At 34.3% G+C, this 25,682-nt stretch overlaps 1 protein-coding gene across 1 annotated transcript in view; it reads left to right on the top strand.

The window, feature by feature from the left end:
- LOC137404126 (single-minded homolog 1-like) overlaps positions 1–25,187 on the top strand; it is a 38,987-nt gene extending 13,800 nt beyond the window's left edge. Inside the window, exons 3-11 of the mRNA XM_068090279.1 lie at positions 4,352–4,437; positions 10,017–10,106; positions 14,945–15,065; positions 17,489–17,574; positions 18,729–18,815; positions 19,366–19,478; positions 21,139–21,245; positions 23,289–23,436; positions 24,303–25,187. Coding sequence (XP_067946380.1) covers positions 4,352–4,437; positions 10,017–10,106; positions 14,945–15,065; positions 17,489–17,574; positions 18,729–18,815; positions 19,366–19,478; positions 21,139–21,245; positions 23,289–23,436; positions 24,303–24,924 — 1,460 coding nt within the window. The 3' untranslated portion in view covers positions 24,925–25,187. The remainder of the gene's footprint in view (positions 1–4,351; positions 4,438–10,016; positions 10,107–14,944; positions 15,066–17,488; positions 17,575–18,728; positions 18,816–19,365; positions 19,479–21,138; positions 21,246–23,288; positions 23,437–24,302) is intronic.
- The last annotated feature ends 495 nt before the right edge of the window (positions 25,188–25,682 follow it).

Here is a 25,682-nt window from a genome sequence, read left to right as displayed (position 1 = left end):
TCTTTCTCTACCTCTTTCACTCACAGTCGATCATTCTGACAATGACTGTCTTATGGTTAAGGCTTCATCACGGACTTCCATGCAGCTCTGTTTTCCCTCTTCTCTTACCATCTGTTTGTGTCTAGTTCCCTCAGCTTCATGTCACGCTCAGTTACATCCTTGTATCTCCGTCTGGGTCTGTTCTGATTTCTCTTTTCTTCATAGAGTTGTGAATATAATACTGCTTTGACAATCGCTTATGAGTTATGACCCATCCTCTTTGCACATGGTCCATCCATCTTAGGACTTTTTTTATCAAAATGTCTGCCATGGATAGGAGGCCTGCCCGTCTTAGAATGGGCTTGACCAGGTAAGTGACAGATAGTAAGTGACAGATAATATCTAACACTTTTACTACTGACGGCATTGAGGTTCGCTTCTTCATTCAAAACTGTCTGAGTTTATCCTGAATTCTGTCTAAAGAAATAATTACTTGTTTGTCTTGAACAGAAGACTCACTATGTGAATATTGTAGAAATAACAAGGTCATCTGCGCATGTATGTTAAAAAACATTAGGGTTAAATTAGCCCAAAACTAGCAATGCTCTTATGGCCAGGCTTACCGGCTTGGGATGCTCCTATCCCTAAGGGGTGTTAGCTGTTGTTCGCAGGGACGCAAAAATCAATTGTGATGACAGAAAAAAGTATTTTTGTCATCGCAACAACTTAGCAATGTGAATCCAGATTTTCATCTTTTGTATACTTCAAAAATAAATACCACAACACCGTTAATCCTGTAAATGATCTGCACATTTCATTCACCCACCAGGAATCACACTTTAATCAGATAATAACAGAGAAGAAGGGAAGCAGTAAAAGACCATAAAGTGCGTTTCTTACATGCTGCTGTTTGCAAATGTTAGACATTTCTTAGAATGACCTTCCAATAACATATTGTTTTATTTATTCCAAATATGACTATTTTTTGATCTTTTTTGTTTTATTAAGACAAGGGGGTGCAAGGTGATGCCCTCAGTAGTTATAGGAAGTTGGGCAATGCTAGTAAATGGCCCACGAGAACCTCTTGCGTCATAAACGATGGAGTGTTTGGATGATTTAAAGATCAGCATCTCTCATCGGGCAAATAACTGGCATCATTTTCTCAAACTAAAACCAGAAAAGCAAGGATAGATTTAAGCTGTGGTCACACGATGGCCGAACTGACTTAGGTTTAGTTCGGTTCGGAGGTTGTTTCGGTTCAGTTCGACTAAGCCACAAGTCACATGGTATCCGAAGTCACTTCACTTCCTAGATACCATATGAATGGGTACAGAACACTGTTTCATTGGTAGTTTTTATGTATTTGAGCTAAATGTGTCTATTGTAAACAAAAAAACTTTGAGGAAAAATTATTAATTATAATTACACAGCAGATTTATCAGAAGATCGTTCAGCTGCTCAAAACAAATCACTCGCTACAAAGATTTTGCCAACCCTTCCCATCAATAAAATTATATTTTTTGTTAACATATGAATGTTTTCTATGCTGAGTACATAACAAACAAAAACAGTTTTTATCATAGTACTTTGGTTTTACATAAATAAATCAGTCAACGATCCTCCATCAGTATGACACATTACTTCTATTCTAATTAATTAATCTAAACTAATTAATTAATGAAATTTTTGAGGTTTTTACAAATATTTTAGTTGCAAAGACAAGCAATATGTTTTATGTATATTTTTGTTGTTTTGCAAAAAAACTACTCAATTTATGATAAGTTTGTGGTTTTTTATAGACTTTTAAAAAAAGTTGATGTTTAAATTTTTTTATTTATGTAAGTGATGTCTAAACATTTCTACAACTTGCCAAAAAAATGATGAAAAAACAGTCTTTGACCGCTTTTTAAATACTTTTAGCTGTACTACATGAGTTAGATTGTTCTATGATTATTGACCATTTCCATCTATATCTACATTTTACTGAGTTTTTCCAGCCATTGATTATTTTTGGATTCCAGTTGTGTTCTCTACTCGCTCAAAATCTTTTGAAAACAAGCTAAAATAATTTTAGTCAGATTGAAGGCAGCTCTGTGATACTTGCTCTAAAGAAGGCTTATGAAAATACAAATGCTTTTTAGTAATCAAGTACAAAAACTTCAAAGGCGAAAGAAATCTTTTTATTAAAAGTCAATTAATCATAACACCTACAATAATGTTCTTAAAAAGGTATAAAAACCACTTATTGAGGAAGACATTGAGTTCGCCGTACATGAAAAAGACTTAAAACTATAATTATATGGAATGATGTGCGTGTTTGTTGTGCTATCGCTAAGCAACAGCCAAGCGGTCTCTATTTACATTGAATAAAAATAAACGCAGAACAAAGCAATCTTATAATGACAGATATGAAAAAACTCGCTCTCTTTTGTTTAGTGCCATATAAATGACTTGATATGCCTGCGTCATTAGAGCTCATTGTGGTGATTGTTCTCAGCTAGCGGCTCGGTGAAAATCGAAACAAGTCTCTGTATCAAACGGCAAATGTCTATAATGGGTTATTCAACTGTCTCCTCAGCGCGTCGACAGAAACATTGTTATTACTGTCACTGTAGACAGCGCTTTTTTAGGGGACTGATTGCAAAAAAGGTTTAATTGCGAAGCCTTTTTGCTGACTAATTCTTTTTTTTTAAATTAAAATTTAAGTGATATAGCTTAAAACCAAAACTAAAGTTGACAACTGAATAATTTCTTGATGAAAGAAAATTTACCGTATTTTGTAAACAGATAAATGCTCAAATAATTTGATCCGCCCCTGTCTAGCACAATCATTATTTGCCGCTTTCACAAAAATTATGTCCGAAACTATTTCTTTTCATAAAATCATGCACACCAACAAAGATGGATGCACGTTAACAATGAAAGCCAATAAATGCATTCTTCTATACTCTATGCGGGTTTAACAAAGTTGTGGCGCCAAGTCCTAGTTTCCTCGCAGCTTTTTGCCGTCTACTTATGTTCTTTCCCTTCGTGAAGAGAAAAAGAGATGGACACACGCGAAAGTCCTTTAATTCTTTTAAAATAACACGGAATACTACATTTTTATGTTTCTATTAAAAACTATATAAAGAATTTGACACTTGACTCAATGCTAAACTTGTCACCAAAGGTGGATGAATTGATCATATGGTCGAGCCTGTTGGAATCTGATAATACAACCCCAAACTTGCCAGTGAGCTCTCATCTCTTTTGTAACAATCTCTAATCTGTAACAAATGTTCACGAAGATGGTTGTGGCAACTGTGACTGGATGGCTGTCTTCTTGCTACTCCGGTAGAGGATTAAAGTCAGGGATATAATATTTTTAAACTCACTTTAAATAGATTTTAAAGGTGCCAATATTAGAGAAATCAGGCTGACATGACTAGCTGATAGAGGCAGCAGCAACTGTATGTATACATTGGTTATATACGGCATAAACTCACTTTATTATCTCAGACTATACATACTCTATATATTTGATAAGTGAGTTTTGTAGACACACCGTCTGCCACCAACAATATTTTCGAAAAATATACACTATTTATTGGGCACCCATTTCTTTTTACCCTATTCTGTGATTGGCTATAAGGGCTGACCAACTATATAATAACATGCTGCTAATACTCCGAAGACCACCAAGCCGGCCACTTATGTTAAAAGACTATATTAAATTTGGTCAATTTGGTCAACAAATGTAAACGGATAGTAAATTGTAGGTTGCAGTAACAGAAAGTTGATAAACTGAAACATACGATAGTGGACGTAGTATGTTAGTGTCATGGAATAGAAAACGGCGTTTGTCATATGTGTGGAAGGATAAATACAAATAACCTGGGCATAGTTTACGCTGTATTTTGAAATCAAATGCAATTCACAAAAATTCCCAAAAATAGAAAACCTGTACATGTCAAAGATGCAAGACCGATCTACAGATGTTATAAACAGATATCTGGAATTACTGAGCTACAAAATAGCAGGTTAGATTGCCATCAAACCAATCTTGGTAATAGTGATTTGTTCAACATGACTACATCCAACAGAATCTCTCTTTGTTTTCTAAAGATGACAGCTAACTACAAACAAATTAAGCAGAAATTTCTTTGCATATTGGTCAAAAGAAATACTTTCAGGCATGTCTACAAACAAAGCAAGAATTATTGCTTTAAAGTTACTAGTAGATAAACTCAACTAGGTCTCGGGTCAACTAGCTGTACTATAGATTGAAGGAGTCGGGCACTCATGGAAAATACAATGCGAGCTATTCCCATAGGATTCAGCATACAGTTATAGTTGCTTTCTCAGAGTCTCAATAGTCATATCTGCGTTACAGGCATAGGAAAAGAGTGGGGGTATAAAGAGAGCTGCCCTACACAAGATGAGCAAAGGGATAAAGAACTGAGCCCACAGCTTCTCCAGGTAGGACAGGATCTCCTTACCTTCGGGACACATAAGAAGCATGCTTACAAACGCAGCTAAACGCATGCTTGTGAAAATATTTTGTTCAAAATTAGATGTTTTATTTGTATTGGAATACATTAATAATGCAATAGTTTGCTCTAGAAATGGGTTGCTCGGGTATCCGAAAACTGGTTTGAAATTTAAAACCGATCTACCGCAATATGAATAACAAGTCATATGCAATATATAAACAGAATCTACCGCGATATGAATGATGAGTCATATGCAATATATAAACAGAATCTACCGCGATATGAATGATGAGTCATATGCAATATATAAACAGAATCTACCGTGATATGAATAACAAGTCATATGCAATATATGAACAGATAGATACACTGATCCTCTAAATGGTTCCATGTGTAAAACTAACACAAAAACCCATTTGTGTGAAGATGTGGCAGTCTGTTTATCTTACTGCAAGCAGAGACTGTGTGTTTCTAAGAGCCAGTGTTATACAAACAATGTCTCTGTAATCTTGGCTGGACATGTCTGAGTCGAGTGGTAAGAGAACCTCAACAACTAGAGACATGCTCAGTTGCAGAAAGGGTTGGACTTAAGGTGCAAACCCTGCAATTTAGGGTTGGATGTCATTCCTGTCACTCCCAGTGACCTTTTTCAGGGGTTGAACCCCAACCTGTTGTGTGCAGGCAGGCATTCTGGGCCACTAGATCACTAAGCCCCGGCTTATTTCATTACAATTACATTTACTACAAATGTATTTTCACACTTGAAAACCATGCAGCCACTTGAAACCTCGGAATGGATTTAGAGCTAGCCGAGCTCGAGTCCAGAACAGGACGAGTTTTGTTGGTTGTATGGAGCTGCAATGGGCTTGATTCAAACTACTCAGCTGTTCTTTGAGTAGTATTTCATGTCAGCTTGAAAACTTGTGCAAACTTCTCACTTTAACAGATGCTGTGACGTCAGCCATGTTGGACTCCATTGTTGGATAATCCAATACATGTAATTTTCTTTAGTTATATTATATATCGGCTTGTATTACAAACATAGTTATACACTACATATATTATATATTTGATAAGAACCTCCTTATCTTAGATTTCATGATATCGATAAGAAAAATCACTCTGCATTAGCAATGCACAGGTTCTTTACCAGCAGCTGTTTCATATTTCCTCTAGCCAACTTTCCAGATGTTGTGAGCACTCAGGCATTGATCTTACCACCACTAACCACCAATATCTATTTATTTCAAATAGCATAAATTTCTGTCGCATGTGTATGCATTTAATAGACAGGTTGAGAGTGAACAGGTCCACTAAAATTGAACAGAAATCAGAAATATCATTTGTGGACACATCATATGTAGCCTAACAATACATAACTTCCATATCTAGAATATAACAAACTTTGCTTCACGAAGTTGATGTTGCCATGACAATCATAAATAACCAAAATGATATTGGGTGTATTCAATACTCCTTATCATCCTAATCATAAACATTTAGTTTAGTAACATGATATGAATGTAGACTGAAGTTCTTAAAATGTGGCGCAAGATCCAAGTTCAATTCTCAGATAAAAACCAATGAAACTACTAATTTTATAATATTATATATGTATATACTATAATATTATGTATAGTATATATTATATATAATATTATATATTATAATATTATAGGCCTATATATTATATATGTATATATATGAGTACATTGGCAGTCCGGTGCGCTAGGAGAGAACCTCATGTGTAATAGCTATCTGCCCAATTATTCCATAATACAACAAGGTAGTTGAGTAGCTCAGATGGTGGTGCGCCAGGTTAGTATTATATACACCTGGGTTTAATTCCTATGTGGTGGGGTCCTTTTTCCTAACACTTTTAGCATGGCTTCGAGCATACAGACAAACGAACGGCTGAGCACGCCTCCTACTATGGTAAAAAAACTTTTCATTGGTAATAACACATTCATTAATAAATTTATTAATAAATTTATGAAAATGCTTGAAAAATTATTTACGAATAAATAACAAGGTGTTTTTCCACATAAAAGTGCAAAGAAACAGTTTTGTAGAACTTTTCATACAAGTTCAGTAGTAGCTAAAACTGGGTATGTTTGCTGTGATATACCTTATGCTGTCTATGAGAGTGCTATTTCAACTGGGTATGTTCACTGTGATATACCTTATGCTGTCTATGAGAGTGCTATTTCAACTGGGTATGTTTGCTGTGATATACCTTATGCTGCCTATGAGAGTGCTATTTCAACTGGGTATGTTCGCTGTGATATACCTTATGCTGTCTATGAGAGTGCTATTTCAACTGGGTATGTTCGCTGTGATATACCTTATGCTGTCTATGAGAGTGCTATAGACAGCATAAGGTATTTCATAGCTATTTCAACTGGGTATGTTTGCTGTGATATACCTTATGCTGCCTATGAGAGTGCTATTTCAACTGGGTATGTTTGCTGTGATATACCTTATGCTGTCTATGAGAGTGCTATAGACAGCATAAGGTATTTCATAGCTATTTCAACTGGGTATGTTTGCTGTGATATACCTTATGCTGTCTATGAGAGTGCTATTTTAACTGGGTATGTTTGCTGTGATATACCTTATGCTGTCTATGAGAATGCTATTTCAACTGGGTATGTTCGCTGTGATATACCTTATGCTGCCTATGAGAGTACTATTTCAACTGGGTATGTTCGCTGTGATATACCTTATGCTGTCTATGAGAGTGCTATTTCAACTGGGTATGTTTGCTGTGATATACCTTATGCTGCCTATGAGAGTGCTATTTCAACTGGGTATGTTCGCTGTGATATACCTTATGCTGTCTATGAGAATGCTATTTCAACTGGGTATGTTCGCTGTGATATACCTTATGCTGCCTATGAGAGTACTATTTCAACTGGGTATGTTCGCTGTGATATACCTTATGCTGTCTATGAGAGTGCTATTTCAACTGGGTATGTTTGCTGTGATATACCTTATGCTGCCTATGAGAGTGCTATTTCAACTGGGTATGTTCACTGTGATATACCTTATGCTGTCTATGAGAATGCTATTTCAACTGGGTATGTTCGCTGTGATATACCTTATGCTACTTGTGAGAGTGCTATTTCAACTGGGTATATTTGCTGTGATATACCTTACGCTACTAATGAAAGTGCTATTTCAACTGGGTATGTTCACTGTGATATACCTTATGCTGTCTATGAGAATGCTATTTCAACTGGGTATGTTCGCTGTGATATACCTTATGCTACTTGTGAGAGTACTATTTCAAGTGCAACTTTTTATTCTTCTGGTAAATTTCTTCTTTTGGTAACCATTGCTGACTAATTTGCATTGCTGGTTTGGAGAATGAATGCTCTATCTGCTACCTCTACAAGCTTCTCTGGGAACCAAACGCGTCCTGTCTCTCCCATATTAAGTACTACAGACCGCTAGGAGTTCAGAAAGTTGTAAATTCAAACAAACTATAACATTTATAAAGAGCTTGAAGTACTATCAGCTCCATGAATGCCAAACTATAGTAAATGTGCACATTTCATAAAACCCACATACATGTAAGTGGGTTTCAATCGTGATGTTTTGTCTGCTCAGATTTATATACATGAAACTACTAAGGCAACTTACATCACTTATATTACTTACCCAACTAACACCCTGCTGATTTTCTTTTGTACTTATCAAAGAATGCGCTCAACAATTGTATTGCTGATTCTTTTGTCACAAAAGATAAGATGTATACTTAAACTTAGTAGTTTGTATACATTCTTTTTTTTTTCGTTTAGAACACAGTAACATACCTTCCTTTTTATTTATTTATCTTTGGTTCCATAATATGTAAGACATTTTATAAAAATGACTAGCTGTGCCTCCTGGCGTTGCCTGGGTATTAAAATTCAGCTTATAAACAATGAGAAGTGATAAGATTTGCTTACCACTTGTTAGCAGGCAACTCTCCAGCAAGTGGCTTGGCACATTGCCAAGTGGCATGGACATACCTTGAGAAATATATATATAGATTATGGACTGCCCAATAAAGGTATACATTATGTATAGCGAGATAAATATATATCTATATATATATATATATATATATATATATATATACAGTCAAACATGGATAACTCGAACTTCAAGGGACCGAGCAAAAGTGTTCGAATTATCAGAGCGTTCAAGTTATCAGAGCACTGTCACAAGTCCATATATTTACTTATTTATTAGTAGATACATGTACATATACAAACTATAATATAAATCAAAAGCACAAATGGCTTGTTTCAAATTAAATGCTTCTAATGTAAAGTTTAAAACGTTTTCATGAAAAAGTATAGAGATTTTTCTATCACTTGAGATTGGTTTGTTGTTTGAGGTGATGTTATTGCCAGGACGTTTTTCAGATTGACATTGGCAAAACTTGATCGTTGTTGAAATGCTCAAAAGAAAAGACATTTTTTTCTTTTGGGGTTTTACCCACGATCAATTTTGCCGTTTCTCCTTGAAGTTTATGCAGATTACCTTACTTTACCTGGGATTCGTTAAGAGCAACACTCCGAGGCAGTTCAATTAGAAGTTTTACGAGGTTTCACGGTACATTCTATATCACTCTCGCTTTTTTAATAGATACTTATTGAATGTACACACGTATTCTGTGTTTAGGTCAAACGATGAATAGTTTTTTGTAGCTCAGACAACGTATACGTTTAATTACACCAATTTTAAGACGTTTTAAACATTCAACATTCCGACGTTGATTCAACACGGAATCAACGTCGGAAAACTATTCATCACGGGCTAGCCGGGTCACGCACTCAAGGATTTTCGCCACGCACATACAAAACAAAAACAACATGCGATTTTTGTTTTGTATGTGCATGGCGAAAATCCTTGTGAGCGTGACCCGGCTAGCCCGTGCTATTCATCGTATCGCAGTATAAATCAATTTTCACCAAACTTTTAGAAAAGTCGTTGACAAAAATATTTTGCCGATGGTGATAATAACGACGCTTATGAATTACGAAAAGATGAAGTTTACCTCTATGGCTTTGAATAAAGTGATTTTCTAAAGTGAAAACAACCGTTTCGGTAGCCGTTGGGCAAAAAAACAGTTCGAATTAACAGTGTTGAGTTCGAGTTATCTATAGCAATTTATCATTACGTGGGAACGGACCAAAGGAAATGTTCGAATTAACCATGTGTTTGAGCTATCCGTGGACGAGTTATCCATGTTTGACTGTATATATATATATATATATATATATATGTATATATATATCTCACTGTCAGAGTAGTTTGCAACGAGTTATATATATGTACATAGTTGTAAAATAATAAACTATACATGGTATATTTATAGTGTTTATATAATATATATTAATGTATACTATATATGTTAAAATATATATGTATATTATATATGTACAAAATATATGATATATATAATATGTATTATAATATATATTATATATAATATATATAATTTAATGTAAAAAATTTAGTATAATGTAAAATTTAATTTATAAAAATATACTTTATTCCACTCTTTTGTAGACACTCGATGGTTTCATCTTTGTAATATCTCCCGACGGTAAAATAATGTACATCTCAGAGACAGCATCAATTCATCTCGGTCTTTCACAGGTAGATGTGTGTACGTGTATGTAACCTTGACATCAGCTCATCTCACTTACATGAATTTCCTTTATACCCTCTTCATACAAGTGGCTCTCTTAGGGGCACAAATTTAGACACACCGAGTACCCTCTGGTTTGTAACATCTCCTTTTGCTGCTTAAAATGTCTCTTCATATGATATGCTGTCTCATTTCAGATGCATAAAAGCTCAATTGATACAGAGCATATTAGCTGAACAGAATATCAATTTGTGATTAAAGTGGGTTTAGCTATGTTAGGACTCTTTAGCTGTCAAACTTAGTACAGTAGAGGCTCTTGTAATGCAATTAATCCATTTCTGGAACGTTCACGCCATGAATATTTTATGTTATACGAAGCATAAAGTACATGTACACCGCGTAATCCATTCTGCGATCTTCCAAAAACTCACCTTTTTGACCATTCGAATAAAAAAAACTAAACCCAACTTTTTAATTTAATGACTGTACAGTAACTATAGTAACTCTGGTACTCTTGGTTTGTATCTACATTTCTCTCCTTTCGTATCACTTTTACTCAATTCATGGTCCACGATTAGAGTAATTTTATGCTAAGTTGATCGGAGCGTACACCTTCAATATCAATCTAAATCAATGTCTTTCTTCTTTTTAGGCAGCGAGGTCTATGCTACGAAAATGTAATAAAAAATATTTTACATGTCTAAAATAAATTTAAAAAAAAATCTTGACTATAATAAGTTATGTGAAATTTTTTTGCATAATATCAAGAAAAAACTTACTATAAGTTTTCTGTGTTATCATCTATTGTCTTATAATGTCTGAACCCTTACTTACTTTTATGCTTGTTTGCATACTTACCTTTACCATCTTCATGTTTATAGTTTATGGCAGTTTAATAGTAAGAGATATTGTTTCCTTAAAATCTTACAGAAAACCACCAATTTTGGATTAATGTCAATATGTTAGTTTGTGTGCCTTAGCTTAGAAGAATGGACAAGAAATGGATGTTTTGTCGATGTTTTAACGATATTCCAGCTCAATCTTTAGTTTCAAATATCACTTTGAAAACATTAACCGTTTATCTGACTCGAGTTCATGCATCTTTTTAAAATTGCACCGGTGGGGACCAAATGATGACAGCCCTTTTGCGCCATCTTGCTGATGAATACTGAGCAATCTAAGACACGACTCACTCATTTATTATACTTTTATGTTAGGCACTCAGTGTAACAGGATCCATGACTATGTGTCAGCCCAAAGCTGGAGGTGTCAATCAATTTATCCCTTGTCGAAGGAGTAAAGCGCTCTCTCCTTCAATTTGTCACGTTCCGTAAACGCAAACATTTAAACTGCCATAGCATCTCACAATCTTCCCTTTCACAGTAAAACAAATGACATTGTCTTGCGAGTCATTTGTGAGCCACTTCTCTGTGACCAGACTTTGACAGGCAAGAGCATCATTTAGCTAAAATATTTGCATAATACCTAAATGCTTACGTTACATTTCAGTGAATCTGTGAAATTCTACCAAACCTCTCGCCTTTTCCTAAACATCTTAACTAAAACCGCTAAAAAAACAATTTTTACGTGTTTACCAGATTTCAGTTATGTTAGGAAATGACTAAACTGTTTTAGTCAGTCTTGGTGACTCAGTGGTGTGTGATATAGTATAGCAGTGATCATAATTATGGAACCCTAGTAATTTTGTGTGCTCTTTGTCATTTACAACATAAACTCACTTTACTATCTCAGACTATACATACTCTATATATTTAATAAGTAAGTTTTGTAGACACTCCGTCTGCCACCAAAAGTATTCTCAAAAAATATAATCTGTTATCGGGCACCCATTTCATTTTATTCTGGGATTGATAATACATGCTGGTCAACTATATATTGAAGTAATAATATTGAGGATATAATGTCTTTTGTTTTTTTTGTCATTCATGGCATAAACTCACTTTACTATCTCAGACCATACATACTCTATATATTTAATAAGTAAGTTTTGTAGACACTCCGTCTGCCACCAAAAGTATTCTCAAAAAATATAATCTGTTATCGGGCACCCATTTCATTTTATTCTGGGATTGATAATACACGCTGGTCAACTATATATTGAGGTAATAATATTGAGGATATAATGTCTTTTGTTTTTTTTGTCATTCATGGCATAAACTCACTTTATTATCTCAGACTATACATACTCTATATATTTGATAAGTGAGTTTTGTAGACACTCTGTCTGCCACCAAAAGTATTCTCAAGAAATATACACTATTTATTGTGCACCCATTTTATCCTATCCTGTGATTGGCTATAAGGGCTGGTCAACTACATATAAGATGCTACTAATACTCCAAAGGTCACCAAGCAGGCCACCTATGTTGAAAGACTATATTAAATTTGGTCAATTCTGTCAACGAATATAAACTTAGTTTTTATGTATTGTCTTTCATAATGTGCAGATACCGATGTGTTACACCAAAACAAAACTAAAAAGGCAGATATCAGTTGATATATAATAATATTCATGTATAGAACATCCTTAGATTTCTATTGATGTGCATATTACCATAATTTATCTTAATAAACTCTGACAATATGCATATAAACTATAAACAAAATCAATTAAATTATAAATATATAATAAACAAAATATAAATACTTGCTAAATTATAAATTATTAACAAATAATATTATGTATAACTTTTCATTGGCTTTAGTAATCAACAAAATAATGTTTTTCATTACATGCCGAAAAATGAAAAGTCAATAATCAGGAATTATTGAATTGAACACACGTATTTTACAAGTTGGTAATCTATTAATATTGGGAAAAGTCAGGATAGTGAATTGAAGGTTGTAGTAGCAGAAATTTCATAGACTGAAACATGCGCTTGTGGGTTTATTTTAAGTGTACCCAAAATTACAATCACCTTTGTATAATTATGTTCAACTGTAATATGACTAGCCATGGTATATACAGACCTGTAATATGACTAGCCATGGTATATACAGACCTGTAATATGACTAGCCATGGTATATACAGACCTGTAATATGACTAGCCATGGTATATACAGACCCATAATATGACTAGCCATGGTATATACAGACCTGTAATATGACTAGCCATGGTATATACAGACCCATAATATGACTAGCCATGGTATACACAGACCCGTAATATGACTAGCAATGGTATATACAGACCTGTAATATGACTAGCCATGGTATATACAGACCCATAATATGACTAGCCATGGTATATACAGACCTGTAATATGACTAGCCATGGTATATACAGACCCATAATATGACTAGCCATGGTATACACAGACCCGTAATATGACTAGCAATGGTATATACAGACCTGTAATATGACTAGCCATGGTATACACAGACCCGTAATATGACTAGTCATGGTATACACAGACCCGTAATATGACTAGCAATGGTATATACAGACCTGTAATATGACTAGCCATGGTATATACAGACCCATAATATGACTAGCCATGGTATACACAGACCCGTAATATGACTAGCAATGGTATATACAGACCTGTAATATGACTAGCCATGGTATATACAGACCCGTAATATGACTAGCAATGGTATATACAGACCTGTAATATGACTAGCCATGGTATATACAGACCCATAATATGACTAGCCATGGTATATACAGACCTGTAATATGACTAGCCATGGTATATACAGACCCATAATATGACTAGCCATGGTATACACAGACCCGTAATATGACTAGCAATGGTATATACAGACCTGTAATATGACTAGCCATGGTATACACAGACCCGTAATATGACTAGTCATGGTATACACAGACCCGTAATATGACTAGCAATGGTATATACAGACCTGTAATATGACTAGCCATGGTATATACAGACCCATAATATGACTAGCCATGGTATACACAGACCCGTAATATGACTAGCAATGGTATATACAGACCTGTAATATGACTAGCCATGGTATATACAGACCCATAATATGACTAGCCATGGTATACACAGACCCGTAATATGACTAGCAATGGTATATACAGACCCGTAATATGACTAGCCATGGTATATACAGACCTGTAATATGACTAGCCATGGTATATACAGACCCATAATATGACTAGCCATGGTATACACAGACCCGTAATATGACTAGCAGTGGTATATACAGACCATAATATGACTAGCCATGGTATACACAGACCCGTAATATGACTAGCAATGGTATATACAGACCCATAATATGACTAGCCATGGTATATACAGACCTGTAATATGACTAGCCATGGTATATACAGACCCATAATATGACTAGCCATGGCATATACAGACCCATAATATGACTAGCCATGGTATATAACGACCCGTAATATGACTAATCATAGTATATATAGACCCGTAATATGGTTACCCATGGTTGGAAAACTCTGCCGCTGTATGTCAATAGCGTTGTAAGTTTTTATAAAATAAAATATTGCATGCTTTTCGGTAGGGCAAAAATCAAGGCCAAATTTGTCATAATTACTTTCTGAAACAAGAGATGAACTCTAGTCACCTGATATTCACCAGTCATGCCAGTCGGAACAATCTCATTAACAAACACTTGCACTTCATTTCCTTTTACAATGGCATTTCAAGTAGATCTGGTAATAGACATATCACATAGCTCTAGTAATAGTTAGATCTATCTCATATCTGGTAATAGACATATCACATAGCTCTAGTAATGCTTAGATCTATCCCATATCTATAGTAGTTGTTTTTTTATTAGATTGCAATAAATTTTAAATAGTCTAACACAATCTGCTGCAGGTAGAACTCACAGGAAATTCAGTTTACGACTACCTGCATCCATCTGATCATGATGAAATGACAAGCCTCCTGCAGGCCCACCATCACCACCAACCATACATTCCACACCTACAGACTACAGGTAATACTTTTCTCATTCATCGGTATTATGTCGTCGCAGTTCATCGCCTAGTTCATATGTTGTATATATATTTATTATGTATATTAGACCAGCTGAATGTCCGGCATTGCACGGGTACTAAAAACAGCTTATAAACCTTACCTACTACATTACCTTTACACTACATTATCTGTAACTGCCTATAAGCTGTTTTTATTACCATTGCAACACCGAGCATTCACCTAGTGATGCCAGATGGTAATTATTACATATGATGCAACGTAATTATGTGGATTTTAACCGATATAATGAATATCTTATCTTTACCATTATTGCTAGCTATGCTCTGTTGGATGCGGCAGATTTGGGTCTCCAGAATAAATCAAATAATCTGGAAAGTGGGTTTATGTTACTGAAACTTTATCGCTATAATTGGACAGATAGACACTGAGATTTATATAGACATAAATGTTATCTATATATATATAAAATAGATATAGTTAAAAATAGGTTTCTCATCATCGTTGCCTGCCATTCCAGCTAGAGCTATTAAAATCTTGGAATTCAAAGCTCACCACACATGGAATTGAACACATGGTGGTTATGACCACTAAATTCAAACCAAGCACTTAACCACTGAGCTATACAGTTCTTTTCAATACAATGCTCTTATCATATACCATATACCTTACACGCACGCATGCGGTTCAAATGTGCACATCTGATTATTAACTAATATTACCTTTTGAATTTGTTATTTTTTGAAATTATTTAAAAACTAATTTTTTGCTTGTATTACCTATTTTTTACTTTGCAATTTCTAAATGTGTCGTTTTAGTTTCAGATGTGCGCAACACTTTTATTTTTGGTTTTTCTGTAAGATACGATTGCTAAATCTGTAAAGGCTAATACTTTTCATGCGAGCAATTGTATTATCTTGAGTAGGAATTATAGCTGCCACATTTTCTCTCCGTTCGGTTAGACAAAGTACCAGACAAAGACAGTACGATATCTCATTTTTACATTTGTACCGGTATCAAGAGATGCCAGTGCTGTCATCTTCAAATTTTTGATGGATAGCTTTTGGTGGAACAGTAACCTTTTTATACACACATTTCTATGCTAGAATTGTTATTATTAATTCAACATATTCACGATTTTATTTTGTTTTCTCAGTTCGTATTAATTTTATGTATCATTACCGAATCATCTTCTATTGTAATCGTAGCAAAACAGAGTCAATTTAGCTATTACTTGCTAATTATTTCACATTTACATTTAAACACTTTTATATCATTTTTTCTTAATGTATTTGACCTGTACAAAGCATTTTCTTCATTATGAAGTTTGAAAATTACAGAGTTAAAGTTGTTTGACAAAGTTTGAAAACCTTTACAGCTGTTTTAGTTTTTCTCTTAATTTCTTTAAACTGCACAAAACACTTTTTCCCTGATATGAAGTTGGAAAGTTAGAATGATAACTGTTGTTATATGTTAAAAGTAATTTTTTTGTGCTAATACTTTTTTATTACCCATGCAACACCGGAAATTCAGTAGTATGTATATATGTTAACTAATATATTAAATATATAGGTATATATATCTAAATCTCAATGTTGGTGCATCTGTTCATCTATCTATCCGTTTATACTTCTGTTTGTCCAGCTATAGCAATAAAGTTTTAAGAATGAGAAGTTCGCTGCAAACTGGATTTGAACTCACAACCTCCAGTTCTGCGAACACCTATTTCTCTAATCTGCTGCGCTTTCCAACTTGCTTTACCATGGAATAAATTGGGCACATACTTGCAATACATACTAATCTTTCATGGCTTCAGTTAAAAACTGCAGCTAGCTTTATGTGTAAAACCATACCAGAAGAAAAATCCGTGAAACCTTACCAGAAGAAAAATGCATTGGATTGTGTGAAGAAAACTGTTTAAACTCATATAACCAACAAGACTAATGCAATCAGTCTCTGTATCTGTAGTAGGCACTGCGGTCAGTGCAGTGTGAATTACACAGAAATAAACACTGTAAAAATAAATATCACAGTTGACAGAAATAAACAAACGCCTTGATTTAAATATTAGAATGGTAAATGTTAATGTTGAATATGTTGATTAAAAGTAATTTTTTTGTACAAAAACTTTTTTATTACCCGTGCAATGCCGAGCTTCCATTTAGTAGTATATATATGTAGATATATAATATATATGTGTTTATACATGATATATAGCTATATACGTACGTATATATACGAAAACAAATATACATGTGCAAGAGTTATTTTCAACATGTCTGTTACTATATAACTTACCTGCAATAAAAAGTAATTTCAAACGATTTCTAACACTGGTGTGATGTTAGATCATCGTAATATTGTCGAGGTAGTGCGGATGCTGTCATACCTACTCTGCTGACAACCATGTCTCTATCGCTGCAGACACTGAAGTACCAAAGGCATTCTTCATGAGAATGAAATGTGTTCTGGCAAAAAGAAATGCAGGACTCACAAATGAAGGATACAAGGTAACACAACTCTCTAACATCAAAAGAGTTGTGACAAGTCAACAAGCTATATCTTTAATTTTTTATATTTTTGTCTAACTTTTCTTAAATGCTTATGCAAGACAGCGGAGAAGTTTTCACTTGTACCTTCCCTTTGCTCTATTCATCTGTGTCATGTAGAAGTTTGTCAGGCTTGTCTGGCTAATGTATCATTCCTTTATCTGAAAATTGGTGCTTTTAAAATCACCGCAAGTATTTAATAGAGATATATACCCAGATTTCTGCACCACGAGTAGATTAACCATGAAGCGCATTACCACTCAATAGCAGACAACTCCAGTAAGTTAATAACAAGTACTTTTTAGTATGCTATACTTAACGTCCATTTTTTTCCATTTCTTTTAAATATGCTATACAAATGCTATTTTGTATAAGGTTTGGCAGTGTAATGCTCAAATAAAATTTAAATGATATTGTGCAAAACAAAAGTTGAGAAATTATTTTATCTTTTAATACTTTTCCAGCTTCATAAAAGATTAGTTGCCAATATTTACCATAATAAAGAGACGTGTCTGTATGCTCATCAGTCTGGAGCCAGGGTTAGATGTTAGGAACAAACTTTGAAATTAAAAAGATTCAAACTCATGATTTCTGGCTTTATGAAGGAACACTCCACCCCCTGCACCGATCGACTGCCTTGCTGCGTAAAAGGAACAATTGTGCATATAGTTATTACACCCGACAATCTTTCATGGGGCAACGGACTTTCATGGTACTAAGAAGTATAAAAGTTTTTGAAAAAGATTTTTTAATAATATTCATTTTACTGTTTCACGACGATGCATAAGAATAATTGATGTTGATAAAAAATGTTATAAGAAATGTACCACAAATGTTATAAGAAAGTGTTATCTACCACAAATGCTCACTATTAACACTTGAAACTTTCTTACAATGAGAGATTTTCCTTGGCTCATTTTTCTGAAAATTTTTTTTATAGAAAATTGATTGTAAAATAATTTAAAACAAATTTTAAACAATTAAATGATGAAATGGTTTTGTCTCAAAATTTGCAGCGAAATCAAAAACTACACACATAAAAATTGTATAACAATTTACGAGTATTAATGGCTAATTAATTGGCTAATTGTTGAAAGGGTATTACATTTTCCCAGGTTATTCACTGCAGTGGGTATCTCAAGGTGCGATTATATGGTACTGAGGCAGCGCCCTACGAAGGATGCTGCCACAACTCAGCACTGGTAGGTAGCTATTCATATGCACTGTATTTCACTTTCTTGCCATGTTTTAAGTTAAAGATAAACTTACACAAAGTTTCAGTTGATTTTATCAGCAAGTATCAGTATTTTCTATCGTTTGTGATTGTTTTTAATGTTTGAGGTGATCTGACTAACAGGATGTTTCAAGATCAAAATTGGTCAAACTTGATTGCGGTTAAAATGCTCAGAAGAAAAATACGTCCAGAAATGATGTTGCTATCGCTACTATCGGCTATTGCGTTCAAGTTGCAGTATTACACGTCTCTATTCTGTCAATCTCTTGGCAACTATAGATGTCTTAATCACACTTCCACTTGATTTGTGCATTTTAACCAAGATCAAGTTTTGTCAATTTTAATCTTGAAACATCCTGACAGTCAGATAACCTCAAACATCAAAAAAAATCGCAAATAATAGAAAAATACCCGATACTTCCTGATAAAATCTACAAGTTTTGTGAAAGCTAATCTTTAAACTAGAGTTTAGTCCTGCTGTCAATAATTGAACTTTATAGCTTAGGATCTTATTACAGGTCGCTGTAGGCCATTCCGTCCCTTCTTGCTCACTCACAGAAGTCAAGCTATACAGTAACATGTTTATGTTCAGAGCCAGTTTAGATTTGAAGCTCATATACTTAGATAGCAAGTAAGTCTCATTTTTCTTTTTTGCCAAAAGATGAAGCCACTCGTTGCTTTTTTCTGACCTTCATTAATATCCGCTATATTATAAAACTCTGATATTGTAGTCTTGTTTGATATCGTCGCACTGATGAAATAATAAAGGTGGTCACTAAAGTGTTAGCAAAAGATTGCTTTAATCTTGTTTCGAACATGAGAGCCCTCGACTTAGATGACCAACAGCCAACAACTTCCAACACTTGATTGTATCCCAAAGTTGAAGGATGCTATTTAATACTAGTCTACAACTATTTCCAAGACGTTGACGTTAACGCCAACATTAATGTTAACATTAATGTTCATGTTAACGCAAGAATCAATGTTAATGTTAATGTTAACATAAACATTAATTTTAATACTTGCATGAGGGACAAGCTATAAAATAAGAGCTAATTTATTGTGGCTAATTTATGGTGAAAAAGCAAGCCCACTCCAAGAAATGCGAGGCTCAATTGGCAATCCTAGAACTTTCATTTTCCATAAATACATGTAGTCTAGTCTGGGCATGACTCTTGGGGATACGGACAAAGAGAGCTGGCTCTTTCTCTCCCCCACCCACCCCCCAAAAGACCCATGCCCAGGCTACACGTAGTCTAACATGTATGTGGTACCATAGAGTTATCTTCTCCTAGAGTGATAACTCTATGTGTGGCACTATTTATCTGATTAGAAACCCATGAACATGTGTATGCATTATGTACAATTGTCCTCAATGAATGAGCTCATGAGCTTTTGTAATTGAACAATTCGTACTGTAAAAAAAAAATTTCCGCAGTGTTTTTTGTTAGTTTCTATAAATACATGTAAGTGGTAATGAAGGAAAATCAGTAGCGAAAAAAATTTAATTTGTCAGCATAAAAACCCTCAGATAGCTTATTTGGTAATATAAAATTCACCATTCAACATTCTTTTTTCAAAATATGGTTAATATTTTTGTTGCCTTATGACCGTACTTGATTATGAGCCATAATTTGTTACCCATAGTCTGGTTCACTACACCCTTTTATCTGAGCAGTGCGAGTTAAATCCTAAAATATTTAGAATGCTGTCTCCTTAGCTTACTGCAAGCAGAGGCTGTGCATATATTTACGAGTATTGCTGCACAAACAATGACTTTGTGAACTTGGCAAGACATGTCTGAGTCCAGTGACAAGAGAACCTCGATGACTGGAGACATGCCCAGTTGCAAAAAACAATTTAAGATTGGATGTCATCTCTGTCATCTCTGGTGGCCTTTTATGGGAATTACACCCCAACTACAGGTTGTTTGCAGGTCAAGTACTCTAGACCACTAGGCCACCGCTGCTCTCTATCTAAAATTGCAGTTTTACGGAGGCTAAATTGTTGCGATACATAAATATAAATTCAATCTTATAAAAACTTGTGGCTTATTTTTGAGATTAATATAAAACAACATCTTATGAAACAGTTGCATAATAAAACAACTTCAATATTTTACTGACATCCAAAACAAAGGACATCCTAAATGTTTTTTTTTGTGTGAAAAGTTATCTACAACATAAATGCATGTGGTTTTGTTAGGTATGCATTCTCCTATATCAGACCCTTCAGGTTTGTACTTTGTATAGTTTTGTTATAATGCTTCAAAAAAATGTTCTGGTTTTTAGAGTGTCAGCGCTGACAGGCTACGAGCCACAAGACCTGATAGAAAAGACTCTCTATAGTTTTGTACATGCATCAGAAGTCGCAGCCTTAGGCCAGTCTCATCAAACCTGTATGTACATAGAGCAGTATATAAGTATATACATGTATATTATATGTGCATTACATAGACTTATCTTCATGAAGGAGTTGTCTGTCTATTGTGAGCCATACTATGTATTTAAGATTCTAATACCAAAATGTAGTATTATGTTGGTAGTCTGTAACTATTTAAATTATGCAAGTACCACATGTGATATGCTACCAAAGTTGCTACGTCATTCCAAGAGGTATGTCATTACTGCAGTTATGGCACCAGTGTTAATGTTACAAACATTATCAAATTATGCAAGTCATGTAATTGAATGAGTTCTGGTATTATGGTTACTAATCTAACATGGTAGTTTTGCTATTATTGGCTTAGGGTTTTTGTGGACGTTAGTCTTACCCATGGGCTTAGGGTGACTATGAGTGTATGTTACCTTGAAAGTAGAGTACCATAAGAACAGGTTACCTTGAGGGTAGATTACCAGTGGAGTTAGAGTTATCATGAAAATTACATAGCGACACGATCTTTATTGTGAATGGAATAATGTTATTATGTCGTTTTCAAAGAAGATTGATACATAAGTTATGTTATCATATGCAAATTATTTTATCTTATGAGTTATGCTATCATATAAGTTATATTATTGTGTGAGTCATGTTATCATATGAATCATGTTATTATATGAGTTATGTGAATGAATGTGGTGACCTGTTAAGTAGCAGAATTAGTTCTGTTACTATATATGTGTGACTCATGTTATTGTGTGACTCATATTATTGTATGACTCATGTTATCGTATGACTCATGTTATTGTATGACTCATATTATTGTATGACTCATGTTATTGTATGACTCATGTTATTGTATGACTCATGTTATTGTATGACTCATGCTATTGTATGACTCATGTCATTGTATGACTCATATTATTGTATGACTCATGCTATTGTATGACTCATGTTATTGTATGACTCATGTTATTGTGTGACTCATATTATTGTATGACTCATGTTATTGTATGACTCATGTTACTGTATGACTCATGTTATTGTATGACTCATGTTATTGTATGACTCATGTTATTGTATGACTCATGTTATTATGTGACTCATATTATTGTGTGACTCATATTATTGTATGACTCATGTTATTTTATGACTCATGTTATTGTATGACTCATGTTATTGTATGACTCATGTCATTGTATGACTCATATTATTGTATGACTCATATTATTGTATGACTCATGTTACTGTATGACTCATGTTACTGTATGACTCATGTTATTGTATGACTCATGTTATTGTATGACTCATGTTATTGTGTGACTCATATTATTGTGTGACTCATATTATTGTATGACTCATGTTATTTTATGACTCATGTTATTGTATGACTCATGTTATTGTATGACTCATGTTATTGTATGACTCATGTTATTGTGTGACTCATATTATTGTGTGACTCATATTATTGTATGACTCATGTTATTTTATGACTCATGTTATTGTATGACTCATGTTATTGTATGACTCATGTCATTGTATGACTCATATTACTGTATGGCTCATATTATTGTATGACTCATGTTACTGTATGACTCATGTTATTGTATGACTCATGTTATTGTATGACTCATGTTATTGTATGACTCATATTATTGTATGACTCATATTATTGTATGACTCATGTTACTGTATGACTCATGTTATTGTATGACTCATGTTATTGTATGACTCATGTTATGAAAGATGAAGGTCAAAGACATGACCTATTTAAACTTGACACATCTTTAAACGTTATCATACTCAATAAAGTGAAAAAGATAACCCATATTATCTTGACAACACAATATTTAATTTGCAATTAGCCAACAAAAGGTTGTTTCTTCTATGACTTTACTCACTATTTTGTTTACTTTTTCAAGGGAAAGTAATTGTTACCTAACATTTTTATAGAACTTATAAGAACATGCTGCAAAATTTAATACAACCATTCGAGCAATGCAACTTTACTACAGTATTGCCCATGGTCGTTAATCTTACACCCAAGCATTTTGTGTTTCAGTATTATTCAAGGGGCAAGTTACTACAAAATACTATAGATTCATGACCAAATCAGGAGGATGGGTGTGGATACAAAGCTATGCTACAATCATACATAATAGTCGCTCAAGCCGCCCCCACTGTATAGTCAGTGTGAACCATGTACTCAGGTGGGATTAAAGTCAGCGCTGCCATAAGCATAAGTGACTATAGTCAGCGCTGCCATGAGCATAAGTGACTATAGTCAACGCTGCCATGAGCATAAGTGACTATAGTCAGTGCTACCATACGCTTATTCAACTTAATTTGGCCTTTCAAAGAATTTTGTTCATTGTGAAGTATTTTGTATTAACTCAATAAGATCTCAGTAAGTTCTTTAATAAGATGCAAATAAAACAAATTTTTTAATATTGTGGCATATTTTTTATATCTTATGTAGAAGTATGAGATGACAACTCCATATATACATGTATGTACAGTATATAGTTTTATCTGAATTTCCACAGGACCCAGTTTCACATTGACATACTTGAATATCACTTTTCTAAGGAGCATCAATCTTGAAAACAAACTGAATTAGAGACCAGGGTTGGTTATATGAGTAAAAAAAACATCTAGGCTAAGGCTTAAACTATAAGAAAAACAACTTCAAAACTGATGGATATTGTTATGTTAATCAAAATTACACTGTTATTTATATTATATTTCATTTTTACAGCAAGGTTGATATATTGAAAAAAAATTTCTATTTTCTCATTTCTTAATCGTATATTTCATACATCATCTCAGTAAGTATAAAGTGAAATTATAGAGATAGGACAACTCTCGATAGAGGAGCTGCTTGGAGAGCTAAACATGTACATGTAAAAATAGTTACCCTATTTTAGTTTTGGTTTCCCGTTAACATAGTCAAGTGTTTAAAAAACCTCAACTGCATTAGGAAAAAGAACAGTGCCAGTTTTATAACCACAATTTTTAATTCCAGTGAGGACAGCTACTTGCAAACCGCTGTAGAAGATTCTGTTATATATTTCAGTGAATTTCAATCCAGAAGTTTACAGCTTCATGAAGAGCAGTTGACAAGCCAGAAATCGGATGAAGGCAACCTAAAGGTCAAGCAGCACAGATCAAAGCCCCGCAAAACTCCTTATAGCCATTTACAAGAATCTCCTAACAATATGCCAACAGCTCAAGCAGTGCCAAGCAGAGAAGTCAGCATCAGTCCTATATGGCAGCCACACATAAACAAATGGCCTTTACATAGAGAGGTTAAATCTCCCGAGCACACTGCACCGCATTCGTACTATGACTCTAGAGGGCTACATACCACTCACGACCAATCACCGGGTGGCGCTAGTACCGGTAGCTGTCATGGCGATCATTCAACCGGACATACAACTCCGCATAATTCGCCGAGACTTTCAGCTTCCTGCTATTGGCGTCCTAGAAACACTTGTCTCTTTAGCACTTTCGATACGAGTCAGCACGCTTCTGAGGAGCTCTATAAGGCAGCGTATGGTTCTTATTATCAACAGCTTGCCGCGTCGGCTGCCAGGACTTACAGCCATATGCAGACACCAAATAAATTAACCAACCTCTATTATAACAGTCAGTATAGCCAATTTGCTGGTTCATACACTGCTCAGTTTAGTGGCTGAGAAGAAAAGACCTTGACATTTGACCAATGCAGGGTGGGGAACAATAAATGTAGCTGTGATATAAGGTATTGTATTGTAGCAATTTTTTTAATATATTTATAGTCTTTAATTGATATTATACTTTGAATGCTATATATTTTAATTAAAATGCGCCCTTATGTCAAATTATAGAACTGTAGAGATTTAAACCTTGGGAGTTATGCTCTCAATGTAAACTATATGAGATAAAACTGTTATTATTAATTTTTGTTGTTGGGTAGATTGCTTGTTGTTACTAAAATGTATGTCAAAGTTGTTGAAGAGCAAATAAAGAAAAGTAGGAACAGCTAAAATAAACTGAAATTAAATGGAACAGCTGAGTGCCGTCTACAGAGATAGTAGAGCGTTGTGAAACATTCAACAATGCTATAAGAGAACTAGCCTCATGCAAACAATGTGGCCTGTTTACTCAGCATACCTAATCTGTAACCCACCTGATCTGCTTGATAGGTAAGTGCGGGGAGATGATACTTTTGAATATAAATAGTAGGTGTGTCTGACACCGCAAACAGAAATAAAGTTTATTTATATATATAAGAAAAATTATAGATATATATACATGTACATGAGTAAAAGCGTAAGATCCGAGTCTATGTATATATATATACTAGCTGCGCTACCCGGCATTGCCCGGGTAATAAAAAAGTCTTTGGACAGAAAATTGATTTGTATTTAACATATAACAACATTTGCCATTCTAACTTTCAAACTACATATCA

Source organism: Watersipora subatra, chromosome 9 (assembly GCF_963576615.1).
Source record: "Watersipora subatra chromosome 9, tzWatSuba1.1, whole genome shotgun sequence".
Taxonomy (NCBI): Eukaryota; Metazoa; Bryozoa; class Gymnolaemata; order Cheilostomatida; family Watersiporidae; genus Watersipora; species Watersipora subatra.
Note: the sequence above shows the minus strand (reverse complement) of the source record. Positions and strands in the feature narration are given on the sequence as shown.